Here is a 23,205-nt window from a genome sequence, read left to right as displayed (position 1 = left end):
AAAAATCAATTCGATTACAGGCGTAGGATACAGCGGGCTTTGTTTTGAAGTTAAAAACTAATACTACATTTCATAAAGTAGAAGCACTAAATCGGTGGAAAATATAAAGCAAACAATTGAATGTAGAACTCGGATCTTTGTTGGAAGGGAAAGCAAAAACAGTATTTTTTTTCTGGATTGAAATGTTGCTATACTGGCTGTAAAAAATAAAGAAAAAAAACAGCCCTATTTTAAGCCCCGGAGGGAATGGGAGAGAAGTCAGAAAGGAGTAATTTTCTTGGTGTCTACCTGTACTTTGCCGGTTGCAATGTACTGGATCTGTTGCTAAAGCCAAGTGGTTCTGCTCTTTACCTGCCTAATTGGTTTGCTGTAAAACAAGTAATAGGTATCATATTTCAGGCAGTGTAGCAGGACGGCTGCGTTTGCACTAATTGTGCTGGCGGGCTTTGAATTGCTAGTGTAGCGGCTGACCTTTTGCGGACCGAGGCCCAGATGGCATCCTCTGACAAAATTGGGTATTGATCCCTTTGTGGTGTGCATGCATTGTTTAATTTGAAATATCTTGGCCCCTGCGCTTTGGTCTCGTATTCTTTTTCTTTCTATTTTGTCTTGGCCGGTTGAGAGGGCGCACTGCTCTCTCGCTTTGAGAGCAAGAAGAAAGCTTTCTGCATGGCTTGCTTTCTCTCCATTGAGGCAGTAAGGCTGTGCTGGTGTGAGAAGGGGAAAGAGGTTAGGGATCAAGGCAGCAGTGGGCCACGTGGGATTTGTAAATGAACTGCCAGAGCAAGATCAAGGGATCCAGCACAGAGAGTAAAGAACTTTATAACTTGTCATCTGGCATATGGGTGACGGTGACATTTGGGCTTTGAAAATCATGCTCTGGGCTTTCAACTGCAAGCAATCTCCCATTCCCCGTCAATAGGTGTATTTTTATTTTTATTTTTTTCCTTTCTTCCTTCATTTTTTTTTTTTTTTTTTTAAAGTACAGTCATTGTGAAATTGCTATGGATTACTTTTGGAGGAGGTCAAAAAAGAAAAGGACTTTGTATTTTTAGATGAGTGGTCCAGAAAAAAAAAAAACACACTGCAGGTTGCAAAGCCCCTGAGAAGAAAGAAAATCATTTTAGGAAAGCCAATAAAAATACACCAGCAAAATCTATCAAAATGTGGTTCCCAGTTATTGTGAATTGAATCCTCTAAACCTTCGAGGCATAACAAGAGCATTCAGTGGTGACCTTTGCCTTGGGCTAATTTGTTCAAGTCGTTTCTAATAATATGAGTACCTTATTGCATACCTTTGGGAGCTGTAACACTGTAGCCAATACATAAAGACGGATATTTAGGTATTGTATTTTTTTGGAAACTATTCAGATATTAAGACTTGTATTCACCTCAAGTTCATAGGAGCAATGTCAGGGGAGAAGAGATTGTGTTTTCAGCATAAAAAGTTCTTTGAATGTATTGTATGTATTACATTGAATTTTAAATTAACCTAGAGGCTATGTGTGTGTGAAAATTGGACTGTCGCCACTCCGCACTCCCTTTATCCACTTGTGTAACACTTTTGTAGATGGCACATGGTTAAACATAAGGGTGAAACGGGTCAATAGGTCCTCCTTGCCAGTAAACAATGTTTTCCTTGCAAGTAAAAATGGGTCGGGCATGATATTTCTGTCTTTGTAGGAAATGACTTTGGAGGAGAGGATGGTGATCACAGACCTGGAAAAATGTGACTTTGGTGAGATTTTCACAATGCACAAGGAGCGAGTAGAAGCAAGGAAGATCATGAGTAAGGAGGAGAAGCAGGTGAGGGATGTGTCACAGGGGACCTGAGGGGTATGAACAAGTCTTCCCGAAATCCTCATTCAGATCCAAAGGTTGTGAGTGGGTTTTAGGAGTACTTTTTTCTTTTGAAATCCGGTAAACACACCTGCTGATGTTACAGGACCAGAAATGAAGACAATTGCTAATTGCTTGGCAATCAAACAAAGGCTTTATTGAGCTATGTATCTGCATACGTAGCCATTTAAATGACTATTTAAGTAAGTACAAACAGAAGAATACTTTTTTTTACATTGACAAGGGTCTATTTTATTCACATTAATGATAATTCTAAGAAAAAATTTCATTACCATAGTTTGAGTACAATGCTTAAACTAGAAAAACCTAAACTTAATTAGCAGCTAATTTTTGTATGTGGGGCTTTGGCCTCTAATCAGTCTGAATTTTCCTATTAAATCATGCCTCTGTTCTACAACACATGATGGTCAGAATGCAGGTAGTCATTGATTGAACTCCTATGGACATTGATAGGGAGAAATGCATTTCCAAACTATTCACAATTTCAGCCCATCTATGTGTGTGTATCTGTATGCGACTTTAATTCTTCAATTCCTTTGCTTTTGTAAACAAGCAAGAACGCAGATAATCTTCTCTAATATCGAAATGGCTTCAAGTGTGGTTCATTGAAATGCATATGTAATAGAGCAGGACGCGGGTCTGTGTGTCTTTTATGCTCGAGAGAGCTCTCTCTGGGGCCAAATTAAATCCGTCTAGAGACTGGATAGGTGACACGTTGCAGCAGGCAGCCATCTCCCGACTATTTCCCCGATTTGAAAAGAACGGATTCAAGCAAATTATAATGGCAGCCTACACCTTGTAAAAGGGGAGTAGAAAATAACCATTATATTCAGAAAATCATAGCAGGTGTACATGTGAAATGTATTCAAATGTTCAAACAGGGCTTATGGTCTTTTGAAAAGAATCCCGGAAATCCATAAACCTTTTCTCTCCCCTTTTTAATGTATATATTTTTTACCTTTTGATTTGTGTTTGTTTTAAGATCCAGACAGCAGAGGCAGGTTAAAAAGAGTAATACCCAGCAGTGTGCCTGAGAGCTCATTTATATCAGTGCATCCTGTAGGGTAATGAAAATGTGCAATGTATGAATGGGTTTTAACCAAAGCGCAATTAAAACTCTATAAAATCACAAAGCAGGAGAGCATTGTAAGGCGTGCCATTTAAGTGGCAGTGATTATAACCTCATACCAGCAAATCAAACTGATTGTTGCACATAAATAGGTTGTCACTGTTACCACCTACTAATTGCCTGAATGACAGCTCTGCTTGCGTCTGCCACTTAATAACCAAAGCTGAAGTGATGGAGGATTTGCTGGTATTTTTATTTAACACTGAAGAAAATTACCATATGAGAGACTGTAGTTCCCTATCTTGATTTGGCCCACCTGCCCCAAACTGCATTACAGGTGCAGATATTCTTGGATCTCACTATATATCTGTATGATCATTAGCAGATCTTAGTCCACGAAAACCCCTCCACGACAACTAACTGAGTGCAGAACTGTAACTGTACTCTGCACTTCATGTTTTCCCTGGTAGATAATCAAAGAGTCCAATCAAAAAATATTGGAGATGTATGGCTACTGTGCTTTGGATCACCACCAAGAGAGGATTGGGAACTTCAAAATTGAACCCCCTGGTCTGTTCAGAGGCAGGGGGGACCACCCCAAGCAAGGCATGCTAAAGAAGCGCATCCAGCCGGAGGATGTCATCATCAACTGTAGCAAGTAAGTCGCATCTGAAGCCAAGATGAGAGATGTGGATGCCATCGTTGACCCAGATCTTTCTTTTGAGCAACATTTGAGAAATATCACTTATCAGTGTTTTTTGTTCTTCTCCATCTTGCCAAAATTGGGAAGCATCCTTTCCTTCAGAGAAGTTGTCACACATCTTGTCACAGCCCCTTTCTGTAATACAAGCAGTCGCGTTACATCTCATCTGCGACGTGAACTAAATGCTGCTCCCAGGTCTTTAAACAGAAATGGATACATTACCTCGGTGTTTAGCTTTCTTTTTAAGAGGTTTCTTTAACTCACTAGGCTTTAAATGGCCATGCTCCCATCTGTTTCAGTGCTCTTTTAATCCCTAGTCAAGCACTTAGATTAGAGGATGCGGCAGACTTGCTATCCCAAGGATACCGTTAAACAACACTGACTGCAGTACTGACAGTAGTACTTTAGAGCAGTATGTAACATTATTAGTTTTTTTTTTGGTGTACGTGTGCTTATAAACTGTTCTTAAAACTACATTACAAACTAGTTTTAATAATTGTTATGCAGAAAATTGTCTGTAGGTGTAAATTCTGTTGCTTTAATATGTATATGTATGTTAGTCTACTTCAAAAACATTAAAAAAAAACAAAAAAAGAGTAAATAATTTTGACTTAGGAGAGCAATGGAGAACCTGAATGATTGCTGCAGCCCTTATTGAAATCTCAACAACTCCACGTGAACTGAAATGCTGCTGAAAAGTCTTCACCTACTGACAAATGGGTGTCTATTAATTGAACAAATGAACATTAAGCACCAATGAAGCCTCCCCTGGGTGACTCGGTTTGAATGTTGCAGTAATTAGTTCATTCAGCAGTTCCTGTGATCACCCAAAGTTGTAGATGACGGATCCGTGTGTAACCCACCACTACTTTAAGGCTGCAAGGTGAGGTACTCGTCTAGGTCTGGGTCCGAAGGAGACTGGTAGGCAGGACCAACATCCACCCCAAGGAAGAATATTTTTGCAGGTTGCATTATTTAAAGAGATAATTTAATCAAATAAATAAATTATCATTATCATTATCATCATTTCACAAAAGGTTCATCACATTTCATTGCTCAACACACATATACAGATCAACCTACTGGCCAGTATGTAAAATAATAATAATAATAATAATAACAACAATAATAATACATAATAATGAGATTCATTTAAAAAGTAAATAAAGTAGCAACAAAAATCTCTTTGAATTGTCCCTGAAAAATCTACCACACATTAGAGCACAATTAATTTAAGTAATATAACAGCTTTTTTCTTTTGTTAACTACTTACATTAAATCAGTCACACTAAACAAATATCTAAACAAACACGGTTCTTTCTCTCTCTCTCATATATATATATATATACAGTGAGGGAAAAAAGTATTTGATCCCCTGCTGATTTTGTATGTTTGCCCACTGACAAAGAAATGATCAGTCTATAATTTTAATGGTAGGTGTATTTTAACAGTGAGAGACAGAATAACAACAAAAAAATCCAGAAAAACGCATTTCAAAAAAGTTATACATTGATTTGCATGTTAATGAGGGAAATAAGTATTTGACCCCTTCGACTTAGTACTTGGTGGCAAAACCCTTGTTGGCAATCACAGAGGTCAGACGTTTCTTGTAGTTGGCCACCAGGTTTGCACACATCTCAGGAGGGATTTTGTCCCACTCCTCTTTGCAGATCCTCTTCAAGTCATTAAGGTTTCGAGGCTGACGTTTGGCAACTCGAACCTTCAGCTCCCTCCACAGATTTTCTATGGGATTAAGGTCTGGAGACTGGCTAGGCCACTCCAGGACCTTAATGTGCTTCTTCTTGAGCCACTCCTTTGTTGCCTTGGCTGTGTGTTTTGGGTCATTGTCATGCTGGAATACCCATCCACGACCCATTTTCAATGCCCTGGCTGAGGGAAGGAGGTTCTCACCCAAGACTTGACAGTACATGGCCCCGTCCATCGTCCCTTTGATGAGGTGCAGTTGTCCTGTCCCCTTAGCAGAAAAACACCCCCAAAGCATAATGTTTCCACCTCCATGTTTGACGGTGAGGATGGTGTTCTTGGGGTCATTCCTCCTCCTCCAAACATGGCGAGTTGAGTTGATGCCAAAGAGCTCGATTTTTGTCTCATCTTTAACACTTTCAAGCAGTTCTCCTCTGAATCATTCAGATGTTCATTGGCAAACTTCAGGCGGGCCTGTACATGTGCTTTCTTGAGCAGGGGGACCTTGCGGGCGCTGCAGGATTTCAGTCCTTCACGGCGTAGTGTGTTACCAATTGTTTTCTTGGTGACTATGGTCCCAGCTGCCTTGAGATCATTAACAAGATCCTCCCGTGTAGTTCTGGGCTGATTCCTCACCGTTCTCATGATCATTGAAACTCCACGAGGTGAGAACTTGCATGGAGCCCCAGACCGAGGGAGACTGACAGTTATTTTGTGTTTCTTCCATTTGTGAATAATCGCACCAACTGTTGTCACCTTCTCACCAAGCTGCTTGGCGATGGTCTTGTAGCCCATTCCAGCCTTGTGTAGGTCTACAATCTTGTCCCTGACATCCTTGGACAGCTCTTTGGTCTTGGCCATGGTGGAGAGTTTGGAATCTGATTGATTGATTGCTTCTGTGGACAGGTGTCTTTTATACAGGTAACGAGCTGAGATTAGGAGCACCCCCTTTAAGAGAGTGCTCCTAATCTCAGCTCGTTACCTGTATAAAAGACACCTGGGAGCCAGAAATCTTGCTGATTGATAGGGGATCAAATACTTATTTCCCTAATTAACATGCAAATCAATGTATAACTTTTTTGAAATGCGTTTTTCTGGATTTTTGTTGTTGTTATTCTGTCTCTCACTGTTAAAATACACCGATCATTAAAATTATAGACTGATCATTTCTTTGTCAGTGGGCAAACATACAAAATCAGCAGGGGATCAAATACTTTTTTCCCTCACTGTATATATAGCTTTACCTGCTCTGTGTGTTGTGACTGGTTTTAACACATGAATTAACTCACAGTACATCAAATAGTCTACATTGAACAATAACCAGATAATAGTGCAAAGCAAAACTTACCGAGATTCTCATGTGTATAACTTATTATTGGTAGAAAACAAAGGGTAAAAATATATATTTCTAGCGAAAATAAAATACTACTTTTCCACAGATAGTTAACTGCTTTAGTAGTTAGTTACAATAAATCTATTAATAATGATAATTTATTTTCAGTCAATCAGCGACAGTCATGTATTCACCACTCAAGTTAAGTAGATCACTCGCTTAGTTAAGTAGACTCCCCTCGAAAAGTGTTAAGGGATTATTAATAAGGGACTATCTACAAATTGTAAAAATAACCTGGGTTACACATGTCTGGTCCTTGTGTGCCCGAACACTTCTGGTTTTCACACCAGCTCGGTTTGTAGATTGAACTAGTTAATTTAACTGAACCAATTAACACCTTACTTAGGTCTAATGCCAGTAATGATCAAGAGACCACACCACCTTGCTGGATTGAGTCTCTCAAGGACTGCTGTAGAGGCACCTATGGATCACGCAACAGATTTTGTACTAATGAATCGCAGCACTTTTTATATGACGCTGTGTGTTTTAATATAAATGTTATCAAAACAGTGGGTCCATCATGTAATTTGTCTGATTGACCAAACAAGGTTGACTCTAATTTAAGAGTTCTCCTGGTCCAGCTAAACATTTCACCAAAATTTCAGCAAATTTAGTGTTTTATAGCTGGTCTTGGCTTACCCCTTTGGAGCAATTCCCTAATCTTTGGGGACTCTATGTAACCCAAGTCCAAGGAATTGAACCAGTGATTTCCACACACAATCTTGTGCAACCTTCACACTTTTCCCAGTTCACCCTGTGGCAATTCAGTCCTGCACATTGTGTATTTGTATAGTGTGATTAATATCCATTCTAGAAATAAAAAAGCAACAAAAAAATTAATGAATAAAACGTGATAAAATGCATATCTGTCGGTGCAGAACTCAGGATTGCGCATTGACTGGAAGTAATTATAGATGACAACTGACAGACGTTAAACCCCCAAACGCTTAGAAGCATCAGTCTCTTCATAATTGCTCCAGGGTCTCTAATAGACTGTGAAGATTATGCTACTGTGCTAAGAGAAGTCATCAAGTTGGGTGATAAATAAAGTACTTACTTGAAGGGTAGATGATGAGAATGACTGTAGTTGCTGGCCTTGCTTCATCCTGACAGAGATTCAAAGATCCCAGAGCCGCCGCTCGGGCACAAATGGAAGGAAGTGCGCCACGACAACATGGTTACTTGGCTGGCAAGTTGGACAGAGAATGTGCAAGGATCCTGCAAGTATGTCATGCTCAATGCCAACTCCAAGCTCAAGGTAAGCAGTGGAAATGTAGCTCAACGATTTTATTTTATCAATCCTTGGATGAAAGTAGTTGTTCATTCATCTGTACCTCTGTAAAATGCTGGCTGAATACAGGATTAGTCCGTTATCCAGTGGTGACCAGGATTTCCCAAGCACTAGTGCACAATATGCTATAAATGTTGAATGTTTCCCCTGCATGCCACAAAATAGAAACCCACGTAAACTTGGCTGGCCAGAGTCCTGCTCACCTGTCAAATTATCAGTGGGGGGGGGTGGTTCAGCCCTCCAGTTGATACTTCAGCTGTGCTGTTTGATATATGGACTTGCAGTGTGATAATAAGACCATGGCCTGACACTGTACATTTTAAAGGATGCATGCATGTTGTCCTCATTTTTCCTGCATCAGTATGAGGCATTTAAAAAAAATCCAAAATGCTATATCAATATCTATAAATATTATATTTGATATACATCTATATATAATTATATCTTTAGATTTATAATTTGAAAATGTTACTATGGAAATAGTGTGATTACTGCACTCATAATGTAACTGAACTCTGCATATCATCTTGTAACACTACATTATACCATCATAGTGTTTCACTCTGTTGTGACTTCCTCTAGTGACCTAAAATCAATTCTGCTTCAGTGCAGTGCATTACAGCGGTTTACATCTCCATAACAAGTCACCATAGAAGCAGTATGACATTCATTAACCTTACAAAGCAAAAAAACGAAACGACAGGAACAGATTGAGGCGTGATGTTCTCTGGGTGACAAACTCTTAGCGCAGGATAAAGATACGCGTATGCATTGCAGTGTTTCGGAGAGGGTTCTAACGGCTGTGCAATTTGAGAGCTCTCAGCATAATCAAATTGTTTATACACGAAGCTAATCGCAGGCTTGTACTCATTATCATATAATTTAATACAACTGCAATTTGTGCTGTTTTGCGAAAGGAACACCAGCGGTCAATCCTAATTCGGGGTGGGTGCGACTCTTGCCACAGTGGCGGAAATGCTAAAATATGCCTCCAGACAACCCCTTGAATTCAACAGCCACTCAAAAGGTCAAGTTAGGCTGGCAATGGAAATCAAAAATGCTTAAAGTTAATCTGACAATATAAAAAAGAGCACCCTTATCTGAATTCTGTTGCTAGTCTGATTTATTGTTTTTTCCTGTAGAATTAGTAGGAAATGGAAGCATATGGTGCAAACGGTTAAAACTATTTAAACATCGCAGAGGTCAAATCAGTTTAAACTGCTTAACTGTTGATCTTTATAACCAAGTTTTTCTACCCACAGAACTCCTTTCATATAGAGATCATATCATGATTTTAAATGACAATTTTTTAACTTTAAATAGGCTTTACGGTACACATTTTGATTCCAATCATGGAAAGCATTAGGACTTAGAGAGGAGGACAAGATTAAATAAGTCCTATCTCCATAAACTCCTTTTTCATTTTCATTTGTTATGGATTTACTTAATTGAACGGCTGAATTGCTCTCAATGCTCTGGTAATCTTTTTTCCCCTTAGTAACAGACACTATGTACACAAAGACAAAGGGAATATACACCACTAAGACACTGCGATTTAAATGGTACTCTTTCAGTTTATTTATTCTTTATAAACTGGATTCTCTCTCACTCGCTCTCTCTCTCTCCTGACCTTCTGAGTTATAGCTAGTCTGCTTTGTTAATGAAATGTGACAGAATTAGTGTCCAATCTCAACACCTTTTGGCTGTGCCTTATATTTCTTAGGCAATTTAACAAATCCATAATTGTTAGAGGGTGGAAATTAATACCATCTCTGATTGACTTTTGCAGGGGGTGGGAAGGTAGATTTAATAATTTTCCCTTTTCTTTTCAGCAATGAAACAGACATGTGTTCATTACTTTTTAATTGCTGCAGATTTGGCATATGCAGTCTATTAAGAACTCTGACTGACTGGTTAAAAATGGTGCAAAGTGTAGTTTGAGGCAGTTCGCCCTCAGTTATAACAATCTTCAAGTGTAATGGAAATGTAGGCTAACAGAGAATTGTATGAATATTCGGACAGTTACTGCACTGGGTGATTGACTTTCTGCTGAAAGGAATACAGTGAGGGGAAAAAAGTATTTGATCCTCTGCTGATTTTGTACGTTTGCCCACTGACAAAGAAATGATCAGTCTATAATTTTAATGGTAGGTGTATTTTAACAGTGAGAGACAGAATAACAACAAATAAATCCAGAAAAACGCATTTCAAAAAAGTTATACATTGATTTGCATGTTAATGAGGGAAATAAGTATTTGATCCCCTATCAATCAGCACGATTTCTGGCTCCCAGGTGTCTTTTATACAGGTAACGAGCTGAGATTAGGAGCACTCTCTTAAAGGGAGTGCTCCTAATCTCAGCTCGTTACCTGTATACAAGACACCTGTCCACAGAAGCAATCAATCAATCAGATTCCAAACTCTCCACCATGGCCAAGACCAAAGAGCTGTCCAAGGATGTCAGGGACAAGATTGTAGACCTACACAAGGCTGGAATGGGCTACAAGACCATCGCCAAGCAGCTTGGTGAGAAGGTGACAACAGTTGGTGCGATTATTCGGTCTGGGGCTCCATGCAAGATCTCACCTCGTGGAGTTTCAATGATCATGAGAACGGTGAGGAATCAGCCCAGAACTACATGCGAGGATCTTGTTAATGATCTCAAGGCCGCTGGGACCATAGTCACCAAGAAAACAATTGGTAACGCACCACGCTGTGAAGGACTGAAATCCTGCAGCGCCCGCAAGGTCCCCCTGCTCAAGAAAGCACATGTACAGGCCCGTCTGAAGTTTGCCAATGAACATCTGAATGATTCAGAGGAGAACTGGGTGAAAGTGTTGTGGTCAGATGAGACCAAAATCAAGCTCTTTGGCATCAACTCAACTCGCCGTGTTTGGAGGAGGAGGAATGACCCCAAGAACACCATCCCCACCGGGGATGAGGTGGAAACATTATGCTTTGGGGGTGTTTTTCTGCTAAGGGGACAGGACAACTGCACCTCATCAAAGGGACGATGGACGGGGCCATGTACTGTCAAGTCTTGGGTGAGAACCTCCTTCCCTCAGCCAGGGCATTGAAAATGCGTCGTGGATGGGTATTCCAGCATGACAATGACCCAAAACACATGGCCAAGGCAACAAAGGAGTGGCTCAAGAAGAAGCACATTAAGGTCCTGGAGTGGCCTAGCCAGTCTCCAGACCTTAATCCCATAGAAAATCTGTGGAGGGAGCTGAAGGTTCGAGTTGCCAAACGTCAGCCTCGAAACCTTAATGACTTGGAGAGGATCTGCAAAGAGGAGTGGGACAAAATCCCTCCTGAGATGTGTGCAAACCTGGTGGCCAACTACAAGAAACGTCTGACCTCTGTGATTGCCAACAAGGGTTTTGCCACCAATTACACCAAGTCGAAGGGGTCAAATACTTATTTCCCTCATTAACATGCAAATTTTTGAAATGCATTTTTCTGGAATTTTGTTGTTGTTATTCTGTCTCTCACTGTTAAAATACACCTACCATTAAAATTATAGACTGATCATTTCTTCGTCAGTGGGCAAACGTACAAAATCAGCAGGGGATCAAATACTTTTTTCCCTCACTGTATGTGATCTTTTACTTATTATTTTTTAACCAACCATTATGTTGCAGTGTTCTACATGCACTATTACTCTAGCAATGAAATGTGTACAGGGTGCTCAAATATAATGTATACACATTTACACACCATTAATATGTGCCTGTGTGTGACGGTCTGTAAATAATCATTCTCAGAACTCAAGGTGGGCATGAAAATGTGTTTTCTAAAATACATGTTGTACTTATCGGACACACAATCCAAGTTCCTCTCAAATAGATATATCGATGAGTACAGAGTGCACTTTTTATTGCAAATCCCTGTATATTAGACTCACCTGTGTGTTTGAAATCACTTTAGTAGATGGTATAAAATATACATCTAATTTTCAGTGGGCTTTTTTGTAATATAGGAGGTATGTCTTTGATTTTTTTTTTTGTTTTTGTTTTTTATATGTAAAAGTACACTTCATTTCACAGACATCATTGTAGATGGTGATATTTAAGTTTTAGTTAATCTTTTGTGTGCCATTATGTCCAGTAATTGGAGTGACCGCTAACTAGCTACTGTCTAGTTTTATCAGGACATTTTTTGTGGATCTCCTAACCCAGGATCATTAAGCAATTCTCATTTATTTATTTTTCTTTCAGCTCACACACACACACTACTCCGCAGATGGCACTAATTACTCAATCTTGTAATAAAGCCCTTTGACGTCCTTTATCATCTTCTATAGTACATATGACATGAAAGAGAATATTTTTATGATGAATGCTGGAACTGACCTAGTGCCTGCCAGTGCTCTGCCCTCATCTTCTCCCTGTGTAACTGAAGTTCATCTCAGTTTCTCTAAACACGCACTTTGGACACCGCAGGCTGCGTGTGAGGGACGGGGCAGAAGTAATCTGACAAGCCCCCCTCCCCCCCGCCATCGCCCCCTGGCACACCTGGCACCCAGCCACCTTTTCAGTTTCCATGGCACATGGTCATGTCTCCAGGGGAGGAGCATTATTAACAGTTAATTATATCAGCCCAGGCTTGTGTCAGTTCCAGTTCCCACAGGTAACTCGGTCAAAGCAGGAGACGTAGCGCAAGAGTAATGGGCCATGTAAGAAAGGGCCCCATGACGGCGGAGCAACAGATTTCTCCCCTCCATCTGCTTTTGAAGGTTATGTTATTCCAGGATGTTAGCTGTGACATTACTGCCTCGCAAAGAGAGCTGGCAGATGAATGACTGTGAGAAGATGACTGCTTTCATAAAGAAACAAACCAAACTTCTTTTAGTTTGCTTTTGTTTTGCTTTTGCTTACGACTGCGTGTGAATGAATCGGACGTTATTGACGGGATTATGCAGGGGGATTTCCTTGTGATTTTGCATTTGCTTAATTTCTTCCACAGGGTTTAAATATGCTAGGGCATCTAACTAGCTCAGATGTTCATAGCAGGACTTGGCGCCGTGTCTATAGAGTTGTGTGGTGGGCTGGTTGGAATCCAGATTGGAGTGAATGCCAATGCGAAGTGTGGGAGCGCAAATCTGGTCTGTTGTTTTCCTGCCTAGTTTGACACTGAGCCCCAGCGAAGCCAAGCAGCCAGGCAGTAATTTCTTGGGAGGAACTCAGCTGGTTACACCAAAGTTAATGTCATAGTTTATTGAGCCCATTAGCTGACAAGGGATTCCACCTCAACAATAACTTTCATCATCAATTTTCCTTACCATGCTTATAAAAGTACATTTGATCTGGTTTACACAGGTTCAGATCCAGGCATTCTCTTTTAAGACACCAGTCTCCTAATCAGGGTGGAATTGGATTTTAGTTGGCATGGGCATCCCTGGCATACCCTGAAACACCCATTGTCTTTGGTCAGGTTCTTTTGGGAGCAGTAGGAGGTGTAAGCATCCTCCAGCTGGCACTTTTAACTGTTGTTTTTGTCTTTCCAGTCTCAGAGATAACGAGTTTTGGACCTGAAACTTCTATACCTCCAGAGATGACTGTGTAACTCTAAATATTTAAATTTTTCGCTTGTGTTTGCCATATGCTTGCAACACAATTAGTTCCATAACTAGACATTTCATCATTCCAGGCATAAATGATTGCGTGGTGGAGAGCACAAACTTAGGGGATGTACATGTTTCATAATCATGTAGGCCATTAATTAAACTCTACAACCATAAATATGAACTACTTTTGAGACACCATTTACATGAATTTGAGAGCTTTGCATGAAAACCACTTTCTTAATGAGGGGAAACATTTTTGTCTTCAGTGACCAAGATGAAATGCACCAGCTTGGTTCTGTAAAATATATAAACCATAAAAGTTTCTTGACTTCAATAAAATATTTTATCCCCCCCCCCCCTTTCTTTCACAGATGTATTATTTATTCATTTCAATTCCCATTAAACCCTAATTTTAAACAGATGGTGTTTTTGTTTTAAGGGAGTTGAAGCAGAAAAAATATATTGGAAAGCCTTCTCAAGTTGTGAAAAAAAATCGTATTTTAATATTCAGATCCACATTCCGCATAATTTATTTGTCAGTCTTTTTAAAGGAGACTTTAGTAATTCTCAAGGCTGTAGAATGTGCTGGGACTAATGAGCTTAATGTTAAGGAATGTGCTTTTGTGTGGATGACACGTATAACCTGTGATAAAGAAGGTAAATGCACCAGGCATGTGTTACTAGACATTTACATGCCTCTCTCTCTCTCTTGGACAGGGAGAGAAGGACTGGGAAAAGTACGAGGTGGCTCGGAAGCTGAAGAACTGCGTGGAAGCTATACGGGCACAGTATCAGATGGACCTGAAATCCAAGCAGATGGGCATCCGCCAAAGAGCCGTGGCACTGTACTTCATAGACAAGGTGAGGGGCCCGGTATCGTCTCTGGGCGTTTCCTTTGTGGTAAACTTTCACCTCGACCATTACTCCTGGCACTCGTGTTTATCTCGCAGAGCTGTCGGACTTGTTGGTAAACAAATTCCTTCCACCCTGAACCCTCAACCGAAACCACACTCATAAATCGTATACAACCAATATTGAGGACGTTTTGAACCCAATAGAGATGATGACAGACTATTGCTGTTGCATGTATGTATAGTCAAGTGCTGAAACAGCCAAGGACACAGTATTACAGATGTCTTTTTACACATAATAGATGCAGAATAAGAAATAAAGCATAATCCTGTCAGTAGACTTTTGACACTAATTAACACTGAGTTGAAGGACATCGACAGTCACAAGAGTTGTCTCTGAACTTCATTGATGGCAGTCAAATTGAACTTTGTCCTCCCGTCTTCATAGAGCCTTTTCTTTTAAATGTAAACTCTTTGCAGACTCTTTAAGCAAAGGGGGATCTTGTAAGTTATGATTGCATGCTATGTCCTAATGGGAGCAGAAACCCCTTTTTATCCAGAATTGTAAAGATTACAGTATCTTGAAAATGACTTGATTAGTCCTTTCTACGTTTTCCTGTTAACCATCATTAGTGTATGCCGGGTGGTTTCTTATACATGACATGACTTGTAATGTAGTAATGAATCCAGTTGAGGAACAGCTAGCATGTATAAATGCTTAAAAGAAAATTACAATTGTAAATACAAAGAAATATCTCCAGGTTATGTGTTCATTTTCCCCCTGCCGCTAACCTGTCAAAATGAAAAATGTAGAATGAGAATACAGAAATGGAAAGGAAAAAAAAAATACTATTTTATTGCTTTACCTTTCTCTTATCTCTTTGTGTTCATGTTGCAGTTATTTTTGCACTTGCTATGTTTCTCAGAGAAGCCGCAAAGCCAGCAAAGAAGCCTGTTATTCACTTTCACAGGTCAACTGAACAGTACTGCTTGAAAATAAATAAAACTTGCATTGAGACTGTTCTGTTCCCTTACTCGTATAAAGATGAGGTAGTGTTTGCTTGATAAAATTGCACTCTGGAGCTGAAAGTTGAATGACTTGTAAATAAATAAATGCTCGCCATCTCCTCTCTGCTCAAGCACTATTGGAGGACTCAAATGTAAACAAAAGTGAACCCTTGGCATTTAATGAGTTAAAATCAAGAAATGGGGGGGGGGAGTTTGTTTGAAGTATGGCTGATACAGAAGCAGCAGGAAGTGTGCCGTGACTTCCTTCCCAAGTGCTTAGCCGTTTCTTTACCCACTTGTTCCTTTCAGGGCCTAGACTCTATCTGCAGCTTTAACAGCATGCTATCTGCAATCCTCTGGGCTACCATACCCAAGGGAAGAGTGGATATGGAGATCTATCAGTGCCTGTGAAACCAGAAATTAAACTCTTCCTTCATACTGTACCTCCTGCCATAGTATCTTTTAAGAGGACATGCGTTCAGTAGAGGTACAGCCAACAAAAGAGAGACCCTGACGTCTAAATACAGGCCTTGGATCTGTAGGCACAGGAGCTAGTGTTTGAAATGGATCATTGTTATTTGGATTGAGTTTTCTATGCAGGGAGGGTTGATTTTTTTTTTTTTTTTCCTCCTCTCTCCTCGGCTTGTTGCTTCACATAAAACTGATTGGAAACTTCTATGAAGAGTTTTCTTCCGATTTTTCACCTTCTAGATCAGAGTGGACACAAACCACTTTTATAGGTCTCTCTGCATCAATACCTGAAAACTGGGAAATATTGCTAAAATGGTCAACCTGTGCAGCCCAGGGAGGAGTTAAATTGGCTAGTTAAGGGCTCAGTTGGCTGTTTTGTTCTAGAAAATTACTCTAGATCATGCAGATGTTCTTCATAATTCACTATAGTCCAGGACCAAGGTCAATGGGATTTGGACTGACTTGCTATGTGTGTATTCACCTCAAGCTTTCAGCAAAACTAGTCTTATAAATTTCACAACCCTACCTACCTTCAACCACTCTCCATCCAGAATGAAGCCGCCTAAAACAAAATTACACGTTGGATTGAAGCGATGTGGGGGGGTGTGTTGGCATCATCGGGTCATTTTCAATTTAAGATGGAAGGGCTTTAAGCAATTTAGATTAGAACCACTTTGAGAATCACATCTGTCCCGCTTGATGTCAGTGCTGCAAAAGTGAACTGAAGAAGACAAATATAGTGATGTACAATGATTGTGATACAGACGTGGCCAGAAGTGTTCTTTCCAGTATCTTTTAAGAGGACGTGCGTTCAGTAGAGGTACCACCAACAAAGGAGAGCGAGAACCTGACATCTAATTATAGGTCTTGGTCAATTACTGGTCACAGATTGAAACCCCTTTAGATTGAAGTACTCAGCACTAATGGTGCTTCGAAAGACACTGAAAAGTAGATGAGAAACGCTGACCTGTGTTGTCAGCCACTAAACCCTGCTGTCCATCTAGGTCAAGCTACCGAGGATGCCTGCACTGCTCAGTTTAAGAACATGTACTCAACTGAGGAGTCGAGGAACTGCCTCTGACACCCATCACGAAGACCTTGTCTCTTATTTGAAAGGCAGGTGCTTATATTGCAAGAGTCATCTATTAAGCCAGTTCCAAGTTCTCAAGACAATGGGAAGTGACAGTGTCAGACACTCGCAGCAAGCTAAGGTGTGTTAATATTCAGAGGTCACGTGTACTAAAGAGCTACTTGCTTCCACTTTATGGGCGTACGCATGATTGTGGCTCAGTGTGTGCGGGGGAGTGGGCTTTCAATTGCTACACACAGGCCTTTGAAATGCATCTGAATAGGCCTGAGGTTCCTTTTTTGTCTTACGATCAATGGTCTCCAGCCCTGGCCCCAGAGATCTAGCGGTCTGTTCATTTTTATATCAACCAACTGTGTTAAATAAGAGAGCCATTTATTTCTGTAATAAGTGAAAATTAAGCTACTGATTTTAAGACCTGTAAAGCCTGCTGAATTAAAGCTCTGCAGGTCTTGATTTGAAGATCAGTGGTCTTTTGTAATCATAATAATAGCTTTGCAAATATGTCTTGGCAAACACCCTTATCTAGGGTGCCTTACACAGGTCACAGAATTTACATATTTCAAAAGAACATTTTACAAAAGAGCAACAATGCACATTGTGGTTTAGAAATGTGGGAAAAGTAAGTTAAGTTGATTTGTACATTTTGTATTTCGCTGTTATGACCCAAAACATTGCCACAAGGACACTAATGTTACGCCATGTGTCGCAGATTGCCAAACTATTATTGAATGAAACTTAATAATTGAATATAAATGTATAAAACAGTTTACAGCTGTGGAATTATTGATAGTCAAAATATTTGTTGTGCACGTCCCTAGAATTAATACTTTTCAAATGAGAGCAATAGTAGGGAGCTCGAGGTGGGGAGAAGGTAACGGCAAGTTAAGGAAGTAGGCGTACATTAAAGTTTAAGTTCCATGTTGTCCAAATGGGGATGGCTGAGATATTACAGGTCATCTATGAACAGGTGCATCTGGAGCAGACACCATCAATCAGCCTTTCAGGACTAAAGGCAAAAGGTGTTTAAGATTATTTATTTTTTATATATATATGATCACGGATTGCCATGTAACAAGGTATTGCAGTTTAGGAGATTTTTGGCTGTGTTCACCTCTTTCTCTTTCCCTTGTCCAAGACCTATCTGGGCTCAAAGTACATCAAATATTGCATCCACCTCCATTCATCGTTTTGCCCCCTCCCTATGAACAGATTACTTTGATTCAGTGAAAAGTAGATTTGAAGCCCTCACCTTGTGCTGTGAAAGGGATACATGTAGTTGCAGATGCATTTGAACCCAAGTCTGGTTAGCGGTGCTCAGTTGTCTACATGTAATGTCTCCTGCAGCTGGCGCTGAGAGCAGGCACGGAGAAGGAGGAGGGCGAGACAGCTGACACAGTGGGCTGCTGCTCCCTGAGGGTGGAGCACATCACACTGCACCCAGAACTGGACGGAAACCAGTACGTGGTGGAGTTTGACTTCCTGGGTAAAGACAGCATCCGCTACTACAACAAGGTCCCTGTGACAAAAACGGTGAGAGAACAGGCCCTGGTCTGGTGGGAATCTTATTTTTTTATTTTCACAGGATTATTATAATCACATGATTAAGGCTAAGGCAGAAGCACACATACTCGCCCTCTTGCACCCTCACACCCACTCGATGACAGAACATCTACAGCATGTTGTTGTTGTTAGGAAAAGCTATAACAAAACTGTATCTGTATTGTCAAGGGTATGGGAACAATATACATTATCAGAATATAGCCCCCTTTGTGTGAAAATGCATCTCGAGAGCACTAGGAAACCCATTTTGTGTCCACTATGAATAGGTGATTTGGTGAATAGGAGTATTTGTCAATTAAATTTACCTTATGGACAGGCATTTGCCTTTTATTTGTTTCTTTGTTAATTTTTTTTTGTGGGGGGGCATAATGTTTGCATTCCAGATACACTGAAATTGAATAAATCCTCCTTATTTAAGACAGGCAAAATCAGTCAAATATATATATAAATCATTTCACGCATATGAGAAGAGATTACATTGAAAATTCTCACTCATGCAGTCTTTTGTAACCCCCAGAGAATAAAAGAAGGAATTAAGGCCAGGTTTACACCAATCTGGCCAGGCAGGCAGGCAGGCTTTAGATTGACTAAAACAAACACTATTATAATCTGCTCGTGTACAACAGGGGTGCTGAGTGGGTGGCTTAAACTGTACCCCTTAGCAATATTTCCTTTCTGCCCACACAGTGCCACTACAAGTCCGTTCAATCGGACTGAGCCTTTCATGAACGCAGCGTGCTGGCGTTTGTGGAAGAATGCTTATTGTTTATCTAACGTATAGATTTGCTTGGGAGTTTGTTGCTCCTCCTGGTGGAAAAAGCTAGACTGTGGCTTTCGGGCCTTTCTTTTGTGGAGCTGACCGTGGTGCTGAACCTGTGTGAGAGTACAATTAAAAGCGGTTAGTTTAAAGGACTGATTAATACGCTTTTTTATTTTTTATTTCAAGCGCAAACTATTGCATTGTAGCATTAGTGTTAGTTTAGAAATGCTCTAAAGCAGTGGGATCTTTTTTTTTTTTTTTTGCTGCTGGAGAGACTCAAACCTCAAGGCCTTCTAGAAGTCTTCAATCGGTGCCTTGATCTTGAAGGCCAATAATGGGCTCTGCAGAGTTACTAAGAGCTCAGCTGGAGTGAAAATCAGAAGACCCTGTAGCTCACCAGCAACAGTGTTTGAAGAACCCTACACAAAAGTCAGAGAAAGGTATTAGTAGTTGTTGTTGTTGTTTGCATCTCAATAATAGCAGGTGTTTCTTTGCATGCAGATTGTGTTAATGCACTGCTTTGCTCTTTCAGTGTGAATCTCTTAACGGTATGAAAAATTATCCTAGGCGATATCCATTAGCTTCTACTAATTATATGCACACTTCTGTAAAAAGCATGTTTCAAGAAATAAACAGCGCAATCATTAAAACTTTCACTCCTGTTTTACTGCTTTATGGCCTTATGTCACTAAGTGTTTTTATTTAAATGAGATTTTAAAAGCAGCACATTTAACATGGTAATTTATGTAATGATTATTGTATGGATTCTAATTATAATAAAAAGTAACCTTAAATGTAAAAAAAAAAAAAAAAAAAAAAAAGGCTGTTTTGAACATATCCAGTAAGTATCCAAAACATGTCCAAAACTCAATCTGTTTACAAGCCTTTTGTCCTTCTCAAACTATAGTTCATAACCACGGCTTGTCGTACACAAATTTGAAATTGATTGCTTTACATTGATGAGATCTGTCATTGTGAAGAAAGGACAGATGGCCAAGTTGCTCATACAGGAGTGAGACAATGGTACAACAGGTGATTTGTACACCATGATTGATGTCTGTTGTCACTTTGTAACTCTGCTTTAAGTTCTCTGTGTGTGTAGATATGACAGTTGCATAGCTGCACTTGTTTGCCCACTCATCCATACCTGAAGCAGTCCTCATGCTATAACAAATTCCCACAATGTCTATGGATCACTTCTTCTGTACCGTTGTTCTGCTACAACAGGAAAAACCCAAACCAAAAAACAAAAAAGCTCTACTTTGAAAACTTCACAAGCCTAGGTTCACATTGAGTGTATTTCCCATGTGAATCGAGTTTGGCAAAACTTCCATCCAGGCTCTTTGTAGAACCGAGAAACCTTTAGAGGTAGACTATGATGGATACAGGGCTCTGTGGTACCCTAGAGAGAGAGCCATTCGTGGTGTAGCTGATTTATGTGCTCTACCTGCTGTCTTGACTAGATGGAGGGCTTTAGTTTCCAGTGGCACATCACTGTATATCACCCTTTGCAGGTTTACCACATGCCAGACTGCATCAAAGACAGACCAAATGGCAGCTCATAAAAAAAAAAAATCACAATTGAAGTGGTGTAAGGAGCCATGGTTTAACCTCTCACCTCTGAGAGAAGATATGCCCACCATTTCAAACTTTCTGTTTGGTATAAATACAAAAAGGCACTCAAATACAAAATCTAATCTTTATTTTTTTTACTAGGTTTCTTTAAATGACATTGGGTTTGTTTTTTGTTCAGGTCTTCAAAAATGTGAAACTTTTCATGGAGAACAAGGAGGGAGGTGATGACCTGTTTGACAGACTGAATGCAAGTATTCTTAAACCACTTATACCGGGCTAACAGGCTAGAAGATTATAGCTTTTCTTCCCAAGTAATAACTGCTGTTATGCAAACCTATTTTAACCATTTCCTTATTAGACTTAACCTTTCTTCTCTGGAGGTAAAAGAGGTCAGTTAGGTATTATATAAAATTTTACTTTTTCTTTAATCACAGTGATTTATGCTTCATTCATAGTAACCCATTTGTACTACTGTTCAATGTGTAAAATGACGTACAAAGGCATATTTAATTGATTTGTATTCTTGCAAACTTTAAGGCACCTTGGATAAAGGCATCTGTCAAAAGGAAATATAATTTGAAAAAACTGAATATTGTTACAATGTCCAGGTGCCTGGTCAAGGAGAACTTGATGTATTTATGTTGAGAACAATGGATAATGTGCTTCCCCCCCTCTGTCTATACAGCATTAAGTGGTAACCTATTCACAGTGGCTTAGAGAATAAGGGGTTAACAATGTTCAAGACAAAATTAAGAGATTTCCTTGCCAGGTTCTTTAATAGCCATATACATAAAGCTTATATTTCTGAAACAAATCCCTAAATCTAGAACATAATAAGAACCCAGGGGTGCAATAAGCCTATGTATTGTGGAGTCCACTGGATTGGAATGGAGGTACAAAATGGCTCTATTGAAAACTCTATAAAAAGAAAACAAAGGAGACATTTGGATACTGAAGACTGGCACTTTTTGGGAGAAATGTTATTAAAGCTACCTGTAGAGTTATTGGTTGACTATTTTCAAGGTCTTTTCTGAGGGAGTGGATTTGAGCACAGAATTGACAATTCATAAGTGCTTTTCCTTCACAGTTAAGACAAGTGATGTAGTTTACAGCCGATGTGCAATTCCAGCTGTTCAGAAGACGCTTTCTGTGCCTTAGGAAATGAAGCCAAGCAAGACCCGGACTTGCTTGTGCAGCAAAATGCCGTTCCAGGCCTATAATTACTTTAATACTGCAGCAAAACAAGTAAATAGCCAAACAACCCACTTGATTGCAGTAATTAAGTGATTAAGTGCTCGGTATTCCTGCTATAAAACAGAGACCCAGAATGTCAGATCACTGAGCCTGCCCCACACACAAGCAAAGTGGTTAGAGACAAGTGCGTACATTAACCCTCCCTGTGTGTCACCCTCTTTTATTAGGGAGCACTAGTGAAACACAAGTCTCCAGCTCATGCCCTACATAGCCAAAGTCTGTCTGTCTTTCTACCCTTCAGTCCACAGGGATCCACGTTCCCTTAATTGTACAAGAGTTGCTTCATTATTCACTTGTCAATACAGTTGGTTATTTGGGGTGACCTGCAAAACCATGATCTACAATTTTAGAACGCAAACCTTGAAGGTATGAGGTGGCACTTAAGAGTTAGACTTGAGCAGACTGGATACAGATTCAGTTAAAAATGGATGGTTATATTTGAAGAATATACTACTTGCGGAAATCTGTATCAAAACTTATGAAGTATGCAAACAAATATCAAGAGAAAGAAAATGTTGTATAGTGCATACAAAAGGGATAGATAACATGCCACAGGTTAACAACCAGTCCAGTCAAACCCTAAGAGAGATCAGGATAAATGAGGAGGAGGTAATAAAGGGACTAGCAGAATTAAAAACAAACAAATCACCTGGGCCAGATGGTACATTTCCAACAGTACTTAAAGAAATGAGGGAAATTATTTATAGGCCACTAACTCAAATATTCCAAATGACACTTAGAACAGGGGATGTGCCAACTGACTGGAAGACAGCAAATGTCAAACCAATCCACAAGAAAGGGGACAAAACTGAGCCAGGAAATTACAGACCAATCAGTCTCACCTGCATCACCTGTAAAATGTTGGAACAAATTATTAGACAGAAAATAGAGGAGCATATTAATGAAAACCATATTCTTGGAGATAGTCAACATGGGTTTAGACGAGGCAGATCATGTCTTACTAATTTATTAGTTAATACTATTAATGGATTATGAACTGGTTGATGTATAGGAAACAGAGGGTGTCGATTTAGAGGAGTTGCTTCT

General features: G+C 39.8%; 1 protein-coding gene across 3 annotated transcripts in view; it reads left to right on the top strand.

The window, feature by feature from the left end:
* Window positions 1–23,205, top strand: part of LOC136759131 (DNA topoisomerase I, mitochondrial) — a 61,644-nt gene that overhangs the window by 25,706 nt on the left and 12,733 nt on the right. For all 3 annotated transcript variants that reach the window (XM_066713991.1, XM_066713990.1, XM_066713992.1), the window contains 6 exons: window positions 1,684–1,806; window positions 3,400–3,587; window positions 7,843–7,987; window positions 14,307–14,450; window positions 18,354–18,539; window positions 21,083–21,151. In XM_066713991.1, the coding sequence (XP_066570088.1) occupies window positions 1,684–1,806; window positions 3,400–3,587; window positions 7,843–7,987; window positions 14,307–14,450; window positions 18,354–18,539; window positions 21,083–21,151 (855 nt within the window). The remainder of the gene's footprint in view (window positions 1–1,683; window positions 1,807–3,399; window positions 3,588–7,842; window positions 7,988–14,306; window positions 14,451–18,353; window positions 18,540–21,082; window positions 21,152–23,205) is intronic.

Source organism: Amia ocellicauda, chromosome 9 (assembly GCF_036373705.1).
Source record: "Amia ocellicauda isolate fAmiCal2 chromosome 9, fAmiCal2.hap1, whole genome shotgun sequence".
In the NCBI taxonomy this organism is placed as follows: Eukaryota; Metazoa; Chordata; class Actinopteri; order Amiiformes; family Amiidae; genus Amia; species Amia ocellicauda.
This window is presented reverse-complemented; position numbering and strand designations above follow the sequence as displayed.